This window comes from Euwallacea similis, chromosome 1 (genome assembly GCF_039881205.1).
Source record: "Euwallacea similis isolate ESF13 chromosome 1, ESF131.1, whole genome shotgun sequence".
Taxonomy (NCBI): domain Eukaryota; kingdom Metazoa; phylum Arthropoda; class Insecta; order Coleoptera; family Curculionidae; genus Euwallacea; species Euwallacea similis.
Window position 1 is genome coordinate 4084233 of NC_089609.1, and position 22793 is coordinate 4107025.

Here is a 22793-nt window from a genome sequence, read left to right on the forward strand (position 1 = left end):
GAAAGATGCGAATTATCAGAGAACTTTCGATGGGTTTTCCCCATCACATTACTGTTAATTTGATATAATACAAATCACTTTTAATTATATTTTATTTTTTCTTCTATTATCCCCCAAATACTCCTAATTTTAATTTTGCTATATTTAAACTGATTTCCATTTACAATATGTCATTTTAACGGGACCATTAAGGGCCGTCAAAAAACATGCAGCAGCTATTTGAAACTCTGCCGATATCGGTGATTAAAATTTAAAAAAATATATAGAAGAAAATGAAAAATAATAAAAATTTATAGATAAAAAATAAAGGGTAATAAAAATTTATAGTAAAAAAATAAAAACAAAGTGTATAGTTAATTTTATATATTTATAAACACATAAAATCAATTATGTATAATCGAATTGTTTCATAAGAAGCTAACTAACACACTATTGGTGATGAAAACCACACACAGCACAGTAATAAAAACATAAACCATAAAAAATATGGCGCCATTTTGATTTTTTTTCATTAAAGTGATTTTTGCGTCCTTTTTGAAAAAAAAACTATTATTGATGTTTTCAAAAAAGTAACTTTTCCAGCCATTTTGAAAAAACATTTTGTTATTGGTTCGACAAAATCGTTATAATTTTGAACATGGCATTCGTGGAAGCTACAAGGTGGAACTCTAATTCGCTTGGCTGTTTTGATTTGTCGCTTTACTGAAGTAATTCTGTTTAAATGTATACATACATATAAATTTTAACAGGTATATAGAATTTTTAATGAACTGGGAAGTTCTTAGTCTGCTATTTAGTAACAAACCTCATTCTTAGACCAAATATTTTAATTTGGTTCCCTACTTTACGGCTATGTTATTTACTTAGTTCTTCTTAATTTATGACTTAGCAAACAAATTCATATGCCCAGCAAGCTTTCGGCAGACCTTAAAAACAAAGATACTCTGATATTTTTTTAGAACCCAATTTACGTTTGCGGCAAAACCGTCGCTTTTATTAAAAGTTTGTTGTATGCCGTAATATCAAACTGAGCGGGGAAATCTAATTAGAAGTTATGTGTTTAGTATAATTTGTAATAATTGTGTTTAAATCCAAGCCTAAATGTTGAGTCTCCAGAAGAACCCAGACCATCATTCCACAGAACGTACACACTAAAAAAAAACATTGACGTACATTGCATTGCAATTCCTATGGGTCATATTAAAAAGAAATGCATTAGAGTAGATTTGCATTAGTGCAATTAACCGATAATTGTTCTGGTGCAGATTACTGTTAATTGGATAGTGATTGCAATTTCTATGGGTCATCTTAGAAAAAATAACTTTTTAGATATATTTTCAATGCATGAGTTTGATTTACCGAGAGACTTTCCAGAATCAAAGCAAAAAGAGGGTGTTAAATACGTTGCTTATTGAATTTCTCTAGAGTAATAGTCCATACTAGTGCAATTAAGCGATAATTGCAATTACACAGATTACTGCATAATTCGATGGTGATCGATTTAATGTAACAACGCAATTCTTTTCAAGATAAAAACCAATACTTCGATCTTTAAGACGTTCTTAGGTGACTAGAAATCAAATCCATTTCGATTATAAAAAGTGTCACTTTATTCGTCAAAATTCAAAAACATATTTTATATCATACCTCGCATAAAAAAACAAACATCTCTGCAATAAACATCAAATAAAAACATTTTTTTACATTTGTTCCTACAGAAGAATTTCACTAAGATTCCTTTTTGGTTACCAAGAATTTCCATAACGAGACCACCCATTGTAGACATCAACATTAGACAATCTATTATTGAAAGACACAGGAAATTTGCCGTATTCTGTAGCTAATACTATAGGAATTCTCGTCTCAGTTGCTATGGGTACTTTTTGAACCACAGGATAGGGTTGTGGAACGGGGTAAGGGATTGAAACTTTTTGAACTATGGGTACTGGGACCTTCTGAACGACTGGATAGGGTTGTGGTACTGGTACATGTACAGGAACTTTACGTTCAACTGTTACTGGATAAGGTTGTGGCACTGGTATTTTCTGAACAACTGGATAAGGCTGAGGAACAGGAACTTCTACTCTCTTTTCTACTGGGACTGGTACTGGATGTGGTACTGGTACGTTCCTAACTACTGGATAAGGTTGTGGTACGGGTACATGGACGGGTACCTCAACTCTCTTTTCAACTGGGTATGGTTGGGGTACTGGCACTTTTTGCACTACTGGGTAGGGTTGCGGTACTGGCACTTCTATCCTTTTTTCTACTGGAACTTCTACCCTTTGAACTACCGGGTAAGGCTGCGGTACGGGTATATGAACAGGTACCTCGACTCTTTTTTCTACTGGATATGGCACTGGATGAGGTACTTTCTGGATAACTGGATAGGGTTGTGGCACTGGAACTTCTACTCTCTTCTCCACATGTACCGGATAGGGTTGAGGTACGGCTATTTTTTGCACGACCGGGTAGGGTTGAGGAACAGGCACTTCTACTCTCCGTTCCACTGGCACTTCCACTTTTTGGACTACCGGGTAGGGTTGAGGGACGGGCACTTCAACCCTCCTTTCCACCGGCACTTCCACTTTTTGGACTACCGGGTAGGGTTGAGGGACGGGCACTTCAACCCTCCTTTCCACCGGCACTTCCACTTTTTGGACTACCGGGTAGGGCTGTGGTACTGGCACTTGAACAGGAACTTCCACCCTTTTTTCTACAGCCACCGGAATTGTTTGAGCCACAGTGTTAATAATGGGATAAGGTTGAGGTACTGGATAAGGGACTCTAATCTGCTTTTCTACAGGATATGGCACTTGGGTTCCGATCGATAGGGGTTGTTGTAAGTTTAGAGATAGAGGCTGACTTATAATACTATTAGATTGCACTAAAGCAGCGCCTCCAATTTGACTAATTATTGGCGCTACGCCTTCATGGCTTGATAAGCTTCTTTTCGACTTTGGCTCCTCTTTTGCAGAAGAGACAGCTAGTACCATTAAAAATATCACCCCCTAGAACAACAAAGAATTATGCATTTTTGATTTCTAGAACTTTTGATGTGCAGAAAAAAATCTCAAATATTTAATAATATTGAATATTCCATAGGTAGAAGGTACGGTAAATTAAGTAGAATTTTAATTTTGATATTTAATTAATTTAATACATTATCTAGTTGATTTATACAAATATTAATAAACTAAATCTTCAATATTAAAATATTTCTTACCGTCCTCATGTTGGTTCTTTCATAAACGCACCAATTGCCAGAACTGACAACTGAATAAAGCTTTCTTGATTTTATACTTGAGACTGTCCGGAAATCTTAACGCGCCCAAATGTGGCCTGGCCAGTTCGGATTCTTTAAAAATTCGATTAAACTTAATGCTTTCGACAATATGATGAAACAAATATGCATTTTCACAGCGGAGAATGAGCTTAAATGAATGTAATTTATGGTACAGGACCTTGTCTGAGATACAAATTGATCAAGAACTTTCTCAATTCCTGCTACGTTTCGTGAGTATTTCTCCACTCTTGTTATGTCACAAGTATTAAATAATCATTTTGTGAGATGTATAAATTTATTTATAAAAAGTCTAACGGATGTGGAACATTAAAATGTAGCAACATATTTTGCATGACGTAATTTGGTACAATTTGATTCAAAATCGCAAAAAATGGTTACCGTATCTCAGAAACCAAAAAGGAATTTACAAATTTGGCATAGAACGCACTTAAACGATTCGAGTTATTTTCTAAGGTAGTTGCTCTACGTATGCCTGAGATATCGCCAGTTATAGTTTGACACAGTCATAAAGTAAGTACCTTGCCCTCTTTCCCAATTTTCAGAAAATCATTAAAAAATTTTATATGCCATTTTTCGATTTAATGGAGTTCCCATCTAAGCGACGAAATCGAAGCAGGACAGTGGCCAATTTTTCCGTTTTCATAGAAAATATCCTCTTGGAAGGTCACCAAAACTATATTTTTTGTGTAAAGTTTTCCAAACTCCTGATAATAAAACTGGCAAGATAAATTCCATAGAAACAACAAAATTAGAGTAGAGCATTGATTACTTATTTCTTTGTTACAGAAGAAATTATCCTGTTGGTAAAACTACCAAGAGTGTGAAAAACCGGTTCTAAGGGCTACTATTTCAAAATACTAGCAGATTTACCTGGAAGATAATTTTTATTGAAATTTTGAAACTGATTAGTTGTTGAAGCATTTTAAGACGCGCACTTTTGTTTCAGATTTATTTCCGAGGTGCTACCGACAATGTCTAATTCTGCATTGTTAACGCCCTATAGGCACTAATCATAAAGTCATTATCTTCCTATCACCTATGACTTTTCATTTACTCTTAAGATTTTATATATTTTTTAAAATCAATCATAAAAATTACGTTATCTATAAAATTACGAATAGCTGAGAACTTGCCGTGTTCCCTGGAGTTGCCAAAAGTTGATTACTCAGAGACCCTTCCAGCCTTCAATTTATTAATCAAATGGCCCTTCAGGCTTTCATTTCAGTTAATCATGATATTAAACTGCAGTAGCTTTATAAACGAGGGAGTTTTTTGGTTGTAGGTCATTTTCTCCGTTAATAAAATATAACGCCAATGTATCAAGGGGTTGTGTAGGCGCCTGCGTCATGCGTTTGTTTTCGATCGGCTGGGTGGAAATCCAGACAGCGTAGGCTGGAAATAAAGGAAAGTGCTTTTCTCTTGAACAGGGGTGCCAAATCGCGAAAAAATGCATATTTGTGGGGATATTTAAATTTTACATTTGTCAAATTTGACAGATGAATGAAGTTAGAAACTTAGCATATCGGTAAATTCCTTCCTAAATTTGACATTAGATAGTTTTAGCCTCACTAACTTATAAAATTTAACAACTGCCACTCTCCTCAATTTATATACGGGAAAACTTTTGCCTTTCCATGACGGACCGTGATATTTAATAAGTTAGAATAACCTATAGTGACCATTTCTGATATTATATGAGTCTACTGATATGTGTGATTTCAATGGTTCGTTATCTTCAAAAATAAGGTAGTGAGAAGTTGCGATTCAAAAAAATTAAACTGACTCTATATGTAGCAATTTATTAGATAAATCTGTGTATTTTTATATGTGAAGACACTTAAATAGAAAGTTTTTCATAGGCTTCATCTCCTACGGGGTATTTTTTTTTACATGAACTATAGGGATCTCAACACAATATATTTAGCTGCTTTTTCTCAAATGAACCATAGTCCAAATCACGTAACAGGTGTAGATAGTTGTTATTTATGAGGGTGACTTAGATAGACTTTTCCATGGTTTCGAGGTTCAACGGATTTTTTTATTAAACTGTTCCATCATAATAATTTTAGCTATGGCTCGTTTGAAAATTAAAAGAACAGAACGAACACCCTGCGTATAAAATCGCGCTAATAAGATTAGGCTTCAACTAACTTGAACTTCTGAGCAGTAGTCGTATTAGTAATCTCAAGCTGAGATTTAAAAGGAGATGGCGGTAATTTGCGTTTTTAACGCTGAATAATAATCGCATTGCTATTTACGACCAGTCAGGAAAATGATTGTCAAACTATTACGTATATCAACCATAATGATACACTTACCCATTTCACGGACCCATAATATTCTCGAACGGCAACACTGGGTGGAACACGCGTTGCATGTTTTCCATCGTTTATACTCAGTTCCTTTAGCATTTCCTTTAGACACCCTATCTATGTAGAGCCGGAAAAGCTCGAAAAATTTTTGTTTATTTTCATTATCAACCCCTTAAATCGACGAAAGTGAAAAAAGGTATACTCAGTTACAATCACCCATCGACAAAATTCCTGTTGTGTGCAGCTTCACCTTCGAATTTAAATTTACTTGGGTTTATTTATTTCGTATGACAAATCTATTTAGATTATTAATTAAGATGCAAAATGAAAGTGGAAGTGAAAAATGGCCTGAATAATTTGGAATCGAAATCAGCAGGCGTAAGTTCATGGGTAAGCTTTTGTTTTTATGGGTCCCTAACGATGGAACAATTTAATTAAATGTTTGTTAGAAGTTTTGTAGAAATGTTGTGTTTATAACGATTTAGTAAGCATTATTATAGAATGTACATAGCTATTTTTAACTTCATATTGACTTTAGCGGTGGTAAAAGTTTAATTATATAGCTACAGTTAAAGCTATAAATGGAAACTGGAAATTCGTTTTTAACTACATCGTGTGGATGAAAATAATTTAATTTCGTTTGTTATCAAAAAAAGTTAAAAAAAATCATTTTTATGCCCGTTTTTATATTTTAACATTAAAGTTCTTAAAATAATTTAATAATTTAATGAAACAAAAAGAACTAATTTAATAAAATTGCCATTTAATAATAATTTAATTAAAAGAAAACTAATTCTAAGCGGTTACTACCTACATCATACATCTAATTTATAATTGTTTTTTTTTTCAAGTTTATTATTATTTTTGTGTTATTTAAGAATGAACGTTCGACCTCAATAGAAATATCATAGAAGATACATGTTTCATAAGACTATTGACGCACCCACTCCTTGCCAACTTGTCGTCTCGTTACTCGTTTTGTAAAATTGGATTCGTGCCCTAATGTGCTGTATTGTGAAACTTGTATTTTAATGTTTTTTTCCCTACGAGCGTGTGGTTGCGGGCTAAAACTAACACTGTGACATACTTCGCATGTTGGTGAAAATGTTTATGATACGAAAAACGATGTGTCAGGAATAATAATTCATGTGGGCAGTCAGGCAAGTGACGTTCACATGCGTGCGGCAAAACTTTTTTCTGTTATCCTGCAAAAAAATTACTTTTAGCACACTTTTTTACTGTTTTCCTATAATACATGTGCCGCCTAATAATATTTAAATGAACAATCGAGGGCGGTATATAGACGCACCTGTGCGTTAAAAAACTTTACTGTAGGCAAGACAAGATGGCATGTATCAATGTCAAACAAAAAAATTTTAAAGAACTATACAATAATTCATTAAGTATAGCATGCATTAAAATTGTTGTTTTTCCCGGCCCACTCAATGCGGAAAAACCGACACCATTTAAGCACGGTAGTAAAAAAAGACTTTACAGTATGTTAATATTTAATTAAATCTACAGAAGATATATGTTCGTAGGAAAAACGTTATACCTAACACGTGTGAAAACGGAAGTGCTCCTACCGCATTCAAAATTGACCGAACTGCGCTTCGCATTATTCATTCAATTGCAATGGGAGCGTTTTTCCGCACTTTTTAGGTAATTAACTCATATTTGTTATTATATTTCAGATATCAATTTCCTGCATCATCGTTGGGTTTGGAATTGTAGTACTAGCCCTCTTATTCATTAGAAAATACAGGTAAGTGATAATTGAAAGATCATAATGAAGACAATTTTTTCAATACATTTTTCACATTTTGGAAAGTACTCTTAAAGCTATATATGCCGTAAGCAATTAGAATTTAAGGAAAGTCGTACTCTCATTAAGCTGCACTTCAAGAACTAGCGGAATATTTATATTTATATATTGTTGAGTTCTTGAGGTTCAAAAGATTCTGTAAGTTTCAACAATATACAATTATTTTTATTAAAAAAATATATAAGTAATTAAGGCATAAAATGGCTGATTTTTTTAAAATTTAAACATGGGTCAAGTCTTACAAAACTACATTCAAGAGCGTACTTCGATTCAAAATTTATCAATTAGTTTTTGAGAAAAACGGCTGTAGACTTGTTAAAACATTCAATACAAATTCATTTGAATAGTACGTAAACAATGAAAAAACTTGTTTATTGATAGGAAATTGGTTTGTTTTCGATATTGTGCTATTAAAAAAATAATAAATAAATAAAAATAACCAATGACTGATGATGGTGAGCACAAAATCGAAAATAAAACAATTTCCTATTAACATACAAATTTTTTCACTATTTACGGGCTATTTAATTGAGTTTGTATTGCATTTTTTAACAAATCTATAGTTGTTTTTCTCAAAAATTAATTGATAGATTTTGAATCGCAGCACACCATTGAATATAGTTTTGAAAAACGATTCAAGTTTTACTTGACTCATATTGCAATTTAAAAAAATCGGCCATTTTGAGCTACTGATAACGTAAGCAAGATTTTAAAAAAATAAACAAATTTCAAAAAATAGTATTTTTTGTCTTATTTAATGCTGCTTTCGAATTAAAAAATAAAAACATGTTGCCAAATGACGCTTCAACACAAGGGCAGTAAGAAAAGTTTTTTGCATTGCCATAAGTGCGTACTGGTGTGTGGGGCCGAATATTCAATTACTTTACTTTAATCGTAATTTTTTTGCACTTTGGGTGACTTGCAGCTTAGATTTCAACATTTAAACCCGGGGAAACCTTGTAAATGTTTACGGGGTTGTATATATCTTTCTATCTGTCTGTTAATAATACAAAAACAAACGTAGTGGTTAAATAGGATTAAATCCTTAGAATTGAGGACTTGGGTTAGTTCAATACGTACTCTCATTCAGTGAACTTTTAAAAGCGCATATAATCCTATTCAAATCAGTTAATTACATTCCTTAGAGAAACTAGAAGTAAATGAATTTTCTAGCAGATGTTGTAACACTAGTGACTTAAATAAAGTTATTGTGGCACTGAGATTGACGAACTGCTGTAAAACGTGTTTTTTGCTACAATTAGTTGCTGCTGGATAATTTATAAACATTTCAAACAGACCTATAAGTTATGGATATTTTTCAAGTTTATTCAGTTTTTATGTAGCTACGGGCTAAAGGCTCTCTCTTAATATACAAATAATGTGGTCAAGCTATTTTAAGAACAAAAAACATTGATAAAAAAATTGGAAATAATAAAGATATAAAATACATAATTAAAAAAAAATTATCTCTGGTTACCCCTTCAGATTGAATTGAAAATTTCATGCTTAAAATATCCAAGATGTTTAACTTTTATCAAAGTATAAACAAAAAAGAGCAAGAAGAAAAGGAATCGCAAGTAATAGGACACGAAAGATGGTACCAAGAAAGGTCCTCAAGATCCAGCATGAAGAAGAAAAAGCGTGTTCCACGGAGATCGCAAAGTGCTGCTGAATTTTCGAATTCTACTCTTTCTGCGGCCAATAAAAGAGCTGCGTTTAGAACCAGGAGTCAAAGTTCAGAAAATAAGAGCAATGGAGAAATCGGGAAAAATGCCCCACAACGCGTAGATTCTTTGGCTCGAGTTTTCTTTGGTCACAAAAGGTAAAGTATAAGTAGCCGGCTATTCAAGGAGTCTAATATCGACGAAAATTCGAAAGCAGCCTATATATATGTAGTTTAATTGAACACTATGCACTAGTGCTATAAAAACATTAACACATTCATATGAATTTATAATTTTATCATATGGCAATGTAAATACTATACTTTCATTATAAATGATGAATACAGCGGTTTATAAAATAGCAGTTCCTCTTTCTCAATAATTTCTGATTAACACCTGATAACATGTCGCAGGAGCATTTCATTGGTGAACTTATGCCTGTATTCATCCTGAATTTTTTAATAAGAGTCTTTCTGGTGGTTGTGTGCGGTTTTGGATTACGCCTTGTATATCTTGCACTCCAGCAAATTGTGCTACTATTCCCATTTATTAACTAGTGTTATGAAATAAAGGCAAACCTCTCTAAATTTCAGAGTCAGCTATGAAATGAAACCCATTTAATAGCCATTTTCGATTGTGCAATTGTAGCTTTATTTATCAAAATAAGATATCAATAATTATTTGCACAATCAATCAGAAAATGCAAAGTTTGTGTACTACTGAAGGAGATTTTGAAGACGAGCGAAATCAGGTTCCGAATTACGACACGAATTTCATCAAATAGAATTTCTTAATGAGTATGATATTTTTTTTTATGTTGCGCCACGATAAAGAAATAAACAAAAAAGTCTGAATTTTTAGCCCACATCTGTAGATCTGTAGCAGCAATTTTTGTTATTAATCCTATTTGTAACTGAATTACAAAGTGAAGTAACTCTGATGGATTAAAAAGGATACCCTGTATATTATTTGTTTTTTAGCCTCAATATTTCCTTTTGATCATTTCTGCTTAATAATTGCTACATCGATCTCTAGCAGTTTTCGAAATATTTATTATTGTCCTTATTTTTTTATTCAAAATAGATCCTTGATCAAAGCTTTGCTACAACATCATTTGAATTCACAAAAAATATAGAAATTTTGGAAATTGTTTCGCAAAGGTAGAAAAAGTGGTTCTACCTTGTATAGGGCGGCTTAAGATCAATACTTTTACAGCTGATCACTAAATCTGCTTAAAGCGCATTTTTTTTAATGGAACACCCTATACAGTAGTAGACACGCTGAAAGCCAATTAAATTGCCTTTAAAACGATATAACATGTTCTTATACGTAATCCTTATATTTCATTAATAAATACTTTTACGGAAGCAAAAATCCAGTCGGTTAAGTTCGGGAAATCAAGCAGGCCAATCCCACGGCAGTCGATATTGTTTTAAATATATAGCAGTTCATTCTTCTATAGTTAGTTTCTCTAAAAAAATCGTTTATGACTGACTTTTTCGTAAACAGATAACTTACCGTCCATAGCGAATCACCTTTTATAACTTCCTTTTGGTCACACTTTATATTTATTTTCACTAATATTTTTAGACAATCAAGTCAATCAAAACACGAGTATAGCGCCATCAAAACCGATGGAGGAAACGAAAAATTTAAGGCAGAAAGTAAAATTAGGAGTGGAGCTTTCCTCGTTTGCAAAAGAAACTTAGATAATAATGACAGATACGAACTAATTAGCCAGCTTGGTGATATTGGCTTCCGAGCCGATAAAAATTGGTAAGAGCACTTAGTATAGCTACATTGGATACTTACGGGTAATTGGTAACTTACCGTTAGTTCAGGTTAGTCATAAGAATTAAAACTGAACAGACAGGAGACATTAAAAGATCAGTCAATAACGTCACACAATGAAATGAAAGTAAAGTTATAGCCCATACTGAATTATGACGGAAAGGGTGGTTATTAAAAAAATCTCCAGTAATGGTTGAAACATCAATGGCATGTCTATGATAAAATCGTCTATTATTTGTTCTCAAAGTCAAATAATAAGTGGCTTAATCAAAACCCTAAGTTTGCAATTCATCGCCTGTTGCTAGGTGTGCTCGGTGTATCAAGTTTCGTGAAATAACGTAAAATGAAATTTTCTGTAAGACCTCTCAGTATTTTGTTAATTGTTTCGTTAAGTGTATTGAAGCATTTTATCTGATGTTTTTTATCATCTCATCTATTGCTGTGCATCTGATAAATGTTTTGCTATTTAGGTTTACCGTCCTAGATAAAACCCTTGGTGCAGAAAGACTGCTTACCCTATTACCATTACCGTCCACGTGTCCAATTGCTCCAAATCTAAAGACAAAAGAAACGCTCATTGAACTTTTTAGGTAAGAAAGTTCCCCTTTCACGTGAGGTTTTCATGAAAATACGGGGTGTTGCAGAATGTTGTTCCCCTGTGAATTCGTCTTCGAATAAATATTTAGTTGCACCTGAGTTATTTTAAAATGTAAATTAATTAATTCAGAGGTTTACAACATCCGTATATCCATCCAGTCCTGGATATCGAATTCTGGAAAGAAGAAGCTGCAATTATTACACCATTGAATCCCACAGGCAGTTTGAGGGATTTGATCTACGGTAGTTTTTGGAAGGATGATTGCGATAAGAAATATGTTTGTAAGGGCGAAGGTTTACCTTTGAGAACTGTAAGTTTCTGTAAGGCCCGATTGCTTGCTGCTGCCATTTTTTATTTTTTAGGTGCAGTGTTTAGGGAGGCAAATCATCGAGGCATTGTTGTTTCTGCGTAATAAGCATTTTCCACCAATTTATAATTTGCATTCAGGTACAAAAGAACGCACCTTCCAAAATTCATCACCGGTGGCACCGGAGACTGAAAGACTGAAATGTGCGAGAATCGAGCTCAGAAATGTAAATTAATGAATTACAATTTTAGGAAACATCATAATACAAAATGGTGTCGCTCGACTCGCTGGTCTGGAAAATCCATTCTTAGGTCTACTGCCGAAAAGTCCAGCTGCCCCTGAAGCATTGGCCTTCGGATACCTCCTCTTTGAAATGACTCTTGGCTATGAGTTGCCCGCTCCACCCAGCCCTGCTCATTTGCAATTAGAGCTAGATAGAGCACCTAAAGTGGCGGGGGCCTTAGAGTTAATTTTTCAGAGCATTCGGTAAACTATAAACCTTTGAATTTGATAGTGGACTGATCCACACAAATTTCTTCTCTCGGTGTAAAATACTTCAAAAATTTAAAATCTATGTCATCAAGGAAGCAGCTTACTAGCCGTAAATGTGTTCTTGGATTTGCATTTTGCGTTAGGATTGTTTTTAGATTAAGCATCCAAAAATCTGGCTGAATCTATCTCTCGCAAATTTGTTTGGATAAAGAGCTATGAAACTGACATCATTCCCTGATTAGTACTCTTGTAAATTTGCCAACGGTATTGTCCCTATAGTTATTATGATTTCAATAAATGTCCACATTTCTTTGATAATTACACTGTGCGAAGTTTGCCATATCGAGTACGGTGATAGTGTCTTTTCTTCTAACTTTTTTCTAGAGTAATTCTTTTTTTCAGTAACTCTTTCATCCAAAAGTTCATTAGTAAAAAATAGTTTGAAAAAATACGACGGTTCTTTTTTATCTGGGGTACGTGCGGCCATGCAGGAGTTTCGCTGGTTATGAACGGTGTTCTCAAGGGTATTTCTTCGAATTCTCCATCCAATCCATTCAGTACTGTCCGATTATAGGTCTTCTGCAGTATCACTATCACTGTCACATTCACTGTCTATTATTTTAATCTTTCGCCTTCTTAAAATCTCTTACTTCATCACTATCATCATCACTGCTGTTGTTCTCTGTATCGTCAAACTCTTTGTGTATATAGCGCTTGTAAAAAGTATTACAATACGTTTATAACTTTCATAAACTCGATATTTAAAAAAATGCTTAAATACGTATAATTTTATTTAAAAAACGCATTTAATGCATTATTTTCGATGTTCCAATTTTTCACCGCTAATCCAACTACCTCTATTAACTTTTTATTTTCAAATGAAAAGGTACCTATTGCAGTATATCAAATGAAAGGTAATTCAATAAGAGATACAACGATATACTCCGAATTAAAATTGGATCTACAGTTTCCTTAAAAAGAAATAGATCTAAGTCTATATTTTAAAAATATTAAAAGTTTTAATATTTGCTTTCTAGATAAACAATCCATTCTTATTGCACTTTGAAAGAGAGTGAAAAAGGACAATAAGGCGTAAAAATTCTAAATCATCTTCAACGTAAACAGTTTTTTACATACAAAATATTTTGATTTTCATAGAATTCATTAGTAGTTGAATTCGGTTCTTCGGTATCTACTACAGTTTGAATGTCAAAAAAATAGATCGTTTATTTGATAAGTAAAGATTTGAAATTTTAATCTTTTTGGGTTATAGAAGTTGCAAAAGAACATGCGAAGAGGTGCATCTCATATTTAATGAGAAATATCCAGACTGCACTATTAATAGAAGTGTAGTTTGTCGGATTAATAAAAAATTTGTCAGCCCACTAGCAAACTTATCGATGAATTTGATGTCTCTGCAAAATTAGTAAGCAATCTCTTCAAGCGAAAAAAATTTCATCCATACGAAATTTTTCTTACCTAAGAGTTGATGTCTAAAGATTTTGATCGCAGGATGGAATTTTGTGAATTGATACAAGAAAAAGGCATTCATTAGGATAAGTTCTTTTCTAGAATTTCGTTTTCGGATGAAGCAATGTTTTGCTTAAATGATTTGTTCACCGACATAATTAACGCTACTACAGTTTACAGACAATCTTCATTAAATGCAAACTATGCATACACAACATCTACAAAAACTTAATGTAGGAATGAATATAATCATTTAATCAGTTCATAGGTCCATTTTTCATAGAGAAGAACTTAAACAACGCATCATATTTACACTTATCACAAAACGAAATAGTTCTATCAATTGTCGCAATTTTTCCTGGATAAAATGAGGAACAAGTCACCAATAATATTTGGTTCCGACAATATGGTGTACATTATGCTATGGCTGTAAAAGAGTATCTTGGTGAGATTTTTTCTAGGAAATAAATCGGTATAAGCGATGCAATAAAATAGCCGTCGCGATCTCCAGATCTTACGCTCTTCGATTTTTTTTTGCGAGGTCACTTAAAAAGTCTTATTTACAAAAATAGACCACAAAATTTAGATGATTTACGTCTTAGAACTGAAACAGAATTAGAATCAATAACAAAAGCAATAGTGGATAATTGTATAAAAGAGTTCGCGAACAACTGAGTCATTCCCAAATTGTTCCTGGAGCACAATTTCAGCATTTATTATAGGAATTTTAATTTTGTTTGATACAATAGTTAACTACTTTATTTTGTATCTAATAATTTTATTTTTTAAGAAAATTGTAGCTCCAATTTTTGTTCTGAATATACCGTTGTGTCCCTTATTGAATTACCTTTCATTTGATATACTACAATGGGTACCTTTTCATTTGAAAATAAAAAGTTAGTAGGGGTAACTGGATAGGGGTAAAAAATTTAAACATAAAAAATAATGCATTCAACGTTTTTTTTTAAATAAAATTATACGTGTTTAAGCATTTAAAAAAATATATCAGGTTTATAAAAGTTATAAATGTAATACTTTTTACAAGCGCTGTAGATGGAATTTATCCATTAAGCAACATTAAACCAAATAATCTTAACTTGAGATTATTTTATTACTAAATTCTATGCTCATAGGGATCAAAAACTTTAACTCTAATACTCCTGCCACGACTGTGAAATTCGAACTAATGCCGGAAATGCAATTTGGTTCGTGATTCCAGACTAATTTCAGATAAGAAAATCTTATTTCCATTTGAAGGGGTTTCATTATACACTTCATAAGATTATACACAAACAGCGTAGAAAGCCAATTTAAATAAACTAAACATAAATAGTCATTGTCGCGTATAGAGTTTCAGCATCAAACCAAATGATGAGTGAGAGCGCAAAGGGTTAATCCTACATAATTTAATTTACATGATTATTTAATTAATTATAATTTTGGATTACGGTCTGAAGCCCTACCTGTGGTTACAATTGTTGATGGTAGGAGAGGACAGTTAAAAAAGAAGTGTAGGAATGTTATGTCGTCAATTATCACGTCGATCTTGGGTAGTTTATTGATCGTTTTGTTATTTAATTCTTGTCAGTCAAAACCGTCGAAAACTTTTATTTCTGACTTGCTTCAGACGTGATATAGATAGTTCAACTTAATTCAGGCATGTTTATGCCACCCTCTAATACTTCGAACAGATATTTTGTAAAAAAGTAAACTGACATGAATGCTGAGTGCTGAAACATTTGGGCCACTCTCTTATTTCGTCTAATTCTCTCTAGCCTCATTTTCGTATTTAATCACCACTTTATGTATCCCAAATTCTCCTTTATTACTATCGTGACTATAGTCAAAATTACTAGTTGTTTAAATAATCCTAGTTGGAGGTAATTCATTGATACAATCGCATCAAATATTGTTACATTCATTTTAGATAGTTTATTCACACCAGCCGTTACGGTCAAGTCGCGATCAAACAATGCAAAATGAATGTTACGCTATTTAACCTGACCTCGACTAGACTATAACTCGGCTCTATCCTGCCTGATAATGTGAATCCTCTTTTAATGTGTGAGATTGAGTCATAAAATTTGATTGATATTGATTAGCTTGGAACTGATGAGCATATTCGATATTCGGGGATCCATAAAATAGATGGGAATTTCCTTCCTTCTGAGCAAATTTTTTTGGTTTTTGAGTTTTTTTTAGAGGCTTCAAAACTTTAAATATATTTTTACTACTTTCAGGACTCCTAGTTTAGAAGAATTGATTCGATGCGAATTATTTAGAGGAGTGGAGCTGAGAGAATTGAGGGGGGCCAGTATAGTGCAAATAACTTCACCTCCTGCGGTTTTACAGCTTTTAGATATTGTGAGAAACCCATCGTTGCCAAGTCCTTTGTTGAGAAGGTAAGCACATGATTAAATCCTGTAAATCTATTTTAGTGTTAGAATTATTGTAGAAAAAACTGTAGAAACAGTGATTACATACAAATTTAATCTGTTTTTTCCAAATTTGATCATTATCTTTTCCTGTGCTTATCTGAAATTATTAGAAAATTATTTGTACGCTTACTATGTTTTTTAAATTCTTTCTCTCTCTCTTTTACCTGCAAAGTTAGAGGAAGCACTATGGGATGTCTGCAGTAATTGTTTTAACGGGTTTACCGATATCTAAAGAAAAGCTTAATCTTTTAAAATTCGTTTTAGGCGGCATATCTCTGATGATTTGGAACCATCGTGGTCTCAATAGCATTTTCTTGGCGATGGTAAGGTCAAAATTGTCAAAAATAAGAGCTAGTAACAATTTGCTTGTTGTCTCGCTAGGCTTTATCAAACTGAATCATAATCCAAAAGTCAATCGTTCTATACATTCCTGATGTGCGTTGAAAACAGATTTTCATTCGGGAAAATTAGTTATCATGAGTATACCAAACGCGAATTCGTTAAAGATGACATGAAAAAATAGATAAAAATTGATACAGATAAAATATGGAAAATAAATTTAGAAATGAATTTCGATCTCGCAGTTGCTTTAGCTTGCTGTTCTCTGTTACATAAATCGTTCTAGAGGAACAAACTCGTGGATAATTGTTACTCACTAGTGGCTTATTCGTCCCTCGTGATGCAAATTTCCTATACAACGGAGGATTGTCGGAGACTTTTCATTCTGAATCCTATCAAACGCTTATACATAATAAGTTTTGAAAATACTATTTAGTTAAAGTCCTCTCCAGTCAGCACAACGTAGTTGAAATGCTACTCAAACTCAAACAATCGGATATACAGGGTGTCTGTAAAAGGTCTTTACAACGCTGTACCACAAATTCTTCAAAGCAAAACAAGACGATTTAGCCATATTTACTCTAGTCCGAAAGTCGATAATAACAGCGCTAGAAAGTGTCAAAGTTAAAAATAAAAAATCAATTTTTTATCATATTTTCCACACTGTATAACATAAAAACGTCAAAGTTAGTGTAGAGGAGTTCTTCACGACGCCGAATTTACATCTGCTAGCAAAATTGCACTTATCTGGTAGAGAGTGCCACTTACGACCCACAGCATGTATTTAATTGATTGAAACTTTTTTGCCTCCTGGTATAAATGATTTTCGAATGCAATAGTGTATTTGGTTATCGTTTCTAAATAAAAAGGTATACCTTGTCGATGTTGCTAGGAGGAGCCGTTTACGAGATAAATGCATTTGAGTAATTTAGGTGTAAGATTTTAAATTAAACAATTTATTTACTACAAAAAAAGGTACTCTTGATAAAACTTTTAATAATTCGCAGTAGTTTTACAAGAAAACTTAATTACAAAAACATGAATGCAAAGAAATAAAAATATTATAAAAACTGTTCAAAGTTGTATACCACCATTTGTATGTATACAAAGATTTATACGTCGAAAAAAAAAATTAACAGGAAAAAGTTTAACAAATGTTCTTTAAGTAAAAATATGACTTTCAGAAATGTATTTGTCAGGTATTTAGTGTAAACGACTTGCTTTTACACGAACAATTTTTATTGGTGTTTTAATAGGCAAAGAGAAGGAGATTTAAATTTTGACAACAATATTTTGTTTACCGATGAGGCGTGTTTTACAAGAAAAAGGTTCACCAATTTTCATAACGAACACGTTTATGTAGATGAAAATCCGCATGCAATCAAGGTAAAACATTTTCTACACGAATTCAAAATTAATGTGTGGGCTGGAATAATTAGTAATCATATTGTTAGTCCTGTAATTCTTCCACAAAGATTAACAGGGGAAATTTATTTGCAACATCTACAAAATTCATTAGAAGATTTACCTTTACAACTTCGGAGAGATATGTAGTTTATATACGATGGAGCTCCACCGCATTTTGCACTAAATGTTAAAAATCATTTAAAAAAATCAGTACACAAATAAATGGATAGGTAGAGGTAATGACGCCCCTGTAAAATGGCCATCACGTTCTCCGGACTTAAATCCATTGGATTATTTTTTATGGTGACATCTTAAGTCCACGGTTTACATGACAACTGTTGATAACGAAGAACAACTGTGGCAACGTATTCAAGAGGCAATAAATAATATTAGAAACGACGAAGGAGAAGTTATGCAAAGAGTACATTTTAATTTTCTTTGACGTATAAATCTTTGTATACGTATAAATGGTAAAGATCTTTTACAGACACCCTGTATGAAACAATAAAATGTATGTTATTTTTTTAAGATTTTACATTGTTTCGAGATTTAAAAAAAAAATGGTTAACTCAGAGCTGAAGCCATGGAATTTTGAGAAACCGCAGAGAATCCAGAATTCGAACTACAAATAGGTACCACAAATGAAATCAGTCTGGATGGTTCTGCGGCACTAAACTGCTCTCGAACTCTTCCCCCTTTGATGTATACAGGGTGTTCCAACAAAAAATTTCCACCACAGTAATTTTGGATAATTGCTAAAACATCGTAAAACCCCAAGATACGTCGATTCTGCTTTTGAGGGGAACACATCATGGCGCGGATTTTGTATTTATTGAAATAACTCCCTCTGTAAGGATACAATCAGCTTCGGAATTTCAAATGGGACTATGGGTCGAGTGACCTCTTATTTTAAAGGTAATTAAATTCTCTTTAGCTTGATACACCAATTTTTTAATTTTTAACCTCCAGTTTTGAGAAAAATAACGTCCAAAATATACAAAAGATGAGACGGAATAATCATAAATTTCCTTCGACTAACTTGAATAAAGAAACTTTTTTTATTATTATGACAACAATTTTTACTTTAATAAAAGAATTCACACAAAAAAATGTTTAAGATGTTATTTACATTTTGTGTAGCAATTCAAAATTTATTTAGTACTTGATCCTTCCTTTGAACTGTACCCAAAAATCATCAATAAATTGTACATTTTATTTTATTTTATATTACTATTGTATTTCTGAAAATGGTTTACTCTACGGTAGAAATCGCTGAATTAATTTCGCTGTATTTCAAGAACAACAATTGCACTCGAGTAACAGCACAAATTTTCAATGAATGACACCGAGGGAAGACTACTTCTCATGTTTACGTAATTGCTTTCGTACGAAAATTTTAAGAAACAGAGTCTGCACATAATAAAAAACGCCAATCTGAAAATCCGGTCAGAAATGAAGCAATCAAGTCGCTGTAATTGACCAAATGAAAGCAGATCACGTCTTGAGTATATACAAACTAGTTGAAGTTTCAAGTGTCTCTGCGACGAGTTGCTGGTGTAATTTGAAAGTTTAAAAGTACAACCCCTACAAGGTTAAATTGACCAACGAAAATATATCAGAAAACGAACTATAATTTCAACAGAATTAGGTGTCTCCGCATTTTACAGCAGCAGTACTCCAATTTCTGGATGAGAATTTCCCCAATCACTGATAAGTTGTAGAGGATCCATTGACTGGCTACCAAGGTCACCTGATTTAACACCCCTCGATTTTTTGTGGTACCACTTAAAATAAAAAAATTATCTAATCCACCTGGATCTTTGCAAGAATTAAGAAGACGTATAATTGAAGAGTTTCACCTAAACACCCCTGAGGTTTTTGGAAATATTGGAAGAAATATAAAATAACGTTTATTTTACTGCATGGAAGTGGAGAGAAATCATTTTGAACATTTAATTACTTAACTTTGTCTAATTGTTTTGATAAGTACATTGGGCGTTATTTTTCTCAAAACTGGAGGTCAAAAATGAAAAAAATTGGCGTATTACATTAAAGAGAATTTATAATAATTACCTTTAAAATGAGGAGTCACTCGACTCATAGTCTCATTTGAAATTCCAATGCTGATTACACCCTCACAGAGGGAATTATTTCAATAAATTTAAAATCCGCACCATCATCTATCCCCCTCGAAAACAAAATCGACGTGTCTTGGCGTTTTTCGATATTTTTGCAATTGTCGAAAATAACCCTGATCGAAAGTTTTCGTTAGAACACCCTGTATATGATTACGCTTAACAAATCACGTTTGCAAATGCTAGGTTCAGCCATCAATTGAAAAACAAATCAAGGGAAAAAAAAATCAGTGAATCAAAGGAAATCATAACGTCATCAGCTCCTTATTAAATAATACCTGCTATATTGTTTTGCTCAGTGTTGTGTTATTGTATGTTGTTTCTGATCCCTAATTTTAGGCGAACAATTTTTTTAGACAAGAAAGAATAGTGATTGTTGAAGATTGTAGCAGAAGGATACTGGAAGACATTTCGGAAGAAGAAAGTGAATATAGCGATAGCAATAGTTTGGTAGATTATAGCAATAGTAGAATGAGATAGTAGTCGATAGTTATTTAAGATTTACTAATTAAACCCGTACAAATTATGGGAATAAGCGAGATTTATGTATCCCATATTTCTGATAATCAACTACTTACAATAGAATGTTTTCAGAGATCTATCAGAATTCTATAATTCAGCGAAATGACAATAGTTCTAAAATCTTTCTTTTCTTTATGACCTACTGGGTTTTTTAATCAGGTTTTCGCATACTCATTTAATCCAAATTTTTATATTTTTTCTTGCGATCAAGTTTGTTTCCTTCTTAATGTCAATCTGATTATGTGATAAAGACACGTTCGAAGTCAATGGATTCGTGCATAGGAATAAGAACGAACGTTGAATCATAAATTTCTACAAATTTAGATATGGACGTTATACATCATAATTAAAACTATTTGAGGCAATGGAATTTTTATCTTTCACTTCAATTTGCCTTGAATGGAAAATGGTACCTTATTTCCAGGCTTAAAAACAGGTACCCCTGGGTACCTTTTTGTCTACTTTATTTTTATCCTAAAACTTAAAAACTATGAGAAAAAATGAAATAAATTTTAAAGTTACTCATTTATTCGCGTACACGAATGAGCGACTCGTTTATTCATATACATGAATATGCTCATGTGTATACATGAATATACTTATTCATTTACATAAATATGCTCATGTGTGTACATGAATATACTTATTCATTTACATGAATAAGCAACTTGCTTATACAAGCAATTATTTCCAATCGGTAATTTACCGATTTATAAAACTTCATATACAATAATTAAATTAATAAGACACTTCGTCATAAGTAATAAAAATTTTAAATCAATCGTGCCGGATGTTTATAAGTTATTTTGTGTACTAATTCTCATATTATCAAAATATAGTTATATTTCTAGGAATAGACATTTCTTAGCTCATGTAAATTCATGTGCCCATCAAGTTCAGCTAAAGTCGGGCGAAACTTAAGATTTCTTGTTTTCCTTAAGACTGGTGGCAACTCTACTTAGTGATTTTCTTAAAGATAATTATATTTATTGTAATATAATAGTTAAATTATAGCCGATGCAGTTGTAGCGAATGGTATAGTTTTTTAGCTTTAGACATTGTTATATGTTACATTTTCATTCTATTAAAACTAGAGATTATATGAAACATTGAATAGTTTGTGTCATTGCCTCAGCTTGTTGCTGCTCATACTTATTTTCAATCATAAAAAATCACGTGTTGTGCCATGCATCCCCTCATTTTGGTAATGCAATGTTGAGAAACAAATTCTTTTATCTTAAATCTTAATTTCTTAAATCTTCAATCTTTTTAATTATCTTAAATCTTTATAATCTTAAGTCAACTTTTAGTAAATTATATTTAGTAAAAGATTCGAAATCAGTGAATCTAATAAATCAGGTAAATTTTATTAAACATATTTCATTCATCAATGTTTTTGCACGTCCTGTTCATATTAGAGTGTTTACCAAAACTGTGTACAAGAGAGTAAATCCAAGATGATATACTGTGTGACAAAAAAAACGCATCACCCGGTAAAAGTGAATATTTTTTATCCAAATTTTTTGTAAATATTTATGGTGTTAAGAATAATGAATGATAACATTTCCGCTGGAAAACTCGTATCCGGTATAATCCAAATTCAGTGATGGGTTGCTCCTCCATTTAAACGAATACATTCTGCGGTTCGTCTGGGCATGTTTCTAATGAGGTGATCTAGCATAGCGTCTTGATGTATTTCATTCCAAGCAACTTATAGTCCATCACTCAGATGTTGTAAGTTCTTTGGAGGGTTAAGAAGCATTCCCAACCTTCGACCCATCATATCCCAGATATGTTCGATGGGTGAAAACGCGGGCGAACGTGCGGGCGTTGGGAGAATATTGATGTGGGCCTCTTGCCGGAACTGCAATGTAACCACGTGAGGGCGAAGGTTATCTTGTTAGAATATGACACTGTTTAACCCTCGAATGTGTGGTAAAGCAAACGATTATAGAATTTCATGAATGTATCTGAGGGTGTTCAACTACCATTGGAGAAATACTAGAGGAGTTCTCCGACCTAGACTGATTCCATCCCAAACCATTAACCCACTGGTAAGGATTCTTTAACATTCCATGGCTAATCCCAAAAGCCTCCTTTTCCGTCTTCTTCGTCTACGACCATAATGGGCCCACAGATAGAATCTAGATTCATCAGAAAACATGATACTATTTCATTTTCCATTC

The 22793-nt window shown here is 32.9% G+C and overlaps 2 protein-coding genes across 6 annotated transcripts; one reads left to right on the plus strand and one right to left on the minus strand.

The window, feature by feature from the left end:
• Window positions 1-1745: 1745 nt before the first annotated feature.
• LOC136412873 (uncharacterized) lies at window positions 1746-3630 on the minus strand. The gene is made up of 4 exons (XM_066396081.1): window positions 3602-3630; window positions 3479-3533; window positions 3258-3434; window positions 1746-3011 (listed from the first exon to the last, which is right to left on the minus strand). Exons 1-4 carry the CDS (start codon window positions 3628-3630, stop codon window positions 1746-1748), a joined length of 1527 nt encoding a protein of 508 aa, XP_066252178.1.
• Window positions 3631-5628: 1998 nt separating this feature from the next.
• On the plus strand, window positions 5629-21710 carry Slob (Slowpoke binding protein). Of its 5 annotated transcripts, none has more exons than XM_066399917.1 (9): window positions 5629-6009; window positions 7314-7384; window positions 10699-10884; window positions 11370-11489; window positions 11627-11807; window positions 11860-11944; window positions 12056-12290; window positions 16007-16168; window positions 20442-21701. In XM_066399917.1, exons 1-9 carry the CDS (start codon window positions 5944-5946, stop codon window positions 20563-20565), a joined length of 1230 nt encoding a protein of 409 aa, XP_066256014.1. In that variant the 5' UTR covers window positions 5629-5943; the 3' UTR covers window positions 20566-21701. The 5 variants fall into 5 exon arrangements, with proteins under 5 accessions (XP_066256014.1, XP_066255796.1, XP_066255882.1 ...); XM_066399699.1 differs by lacking the exons at window positions 5629-6009; window positions 7314-7384 and adding exons at window positions 8936-9266; window positions 16469-16527 and having other exon boundaries at window positions 20442-21710; XM_066399785.1 differs by lacking the exons at window positions 5629-6009; window positions 7314-7384 and adding exons at window positions 8936-9266; window positions 16469-16527 and having other exon boundaries at window positions 20425-20537.
• Window positions 21711-22793: the final 1083 nt, after the last annotated feature.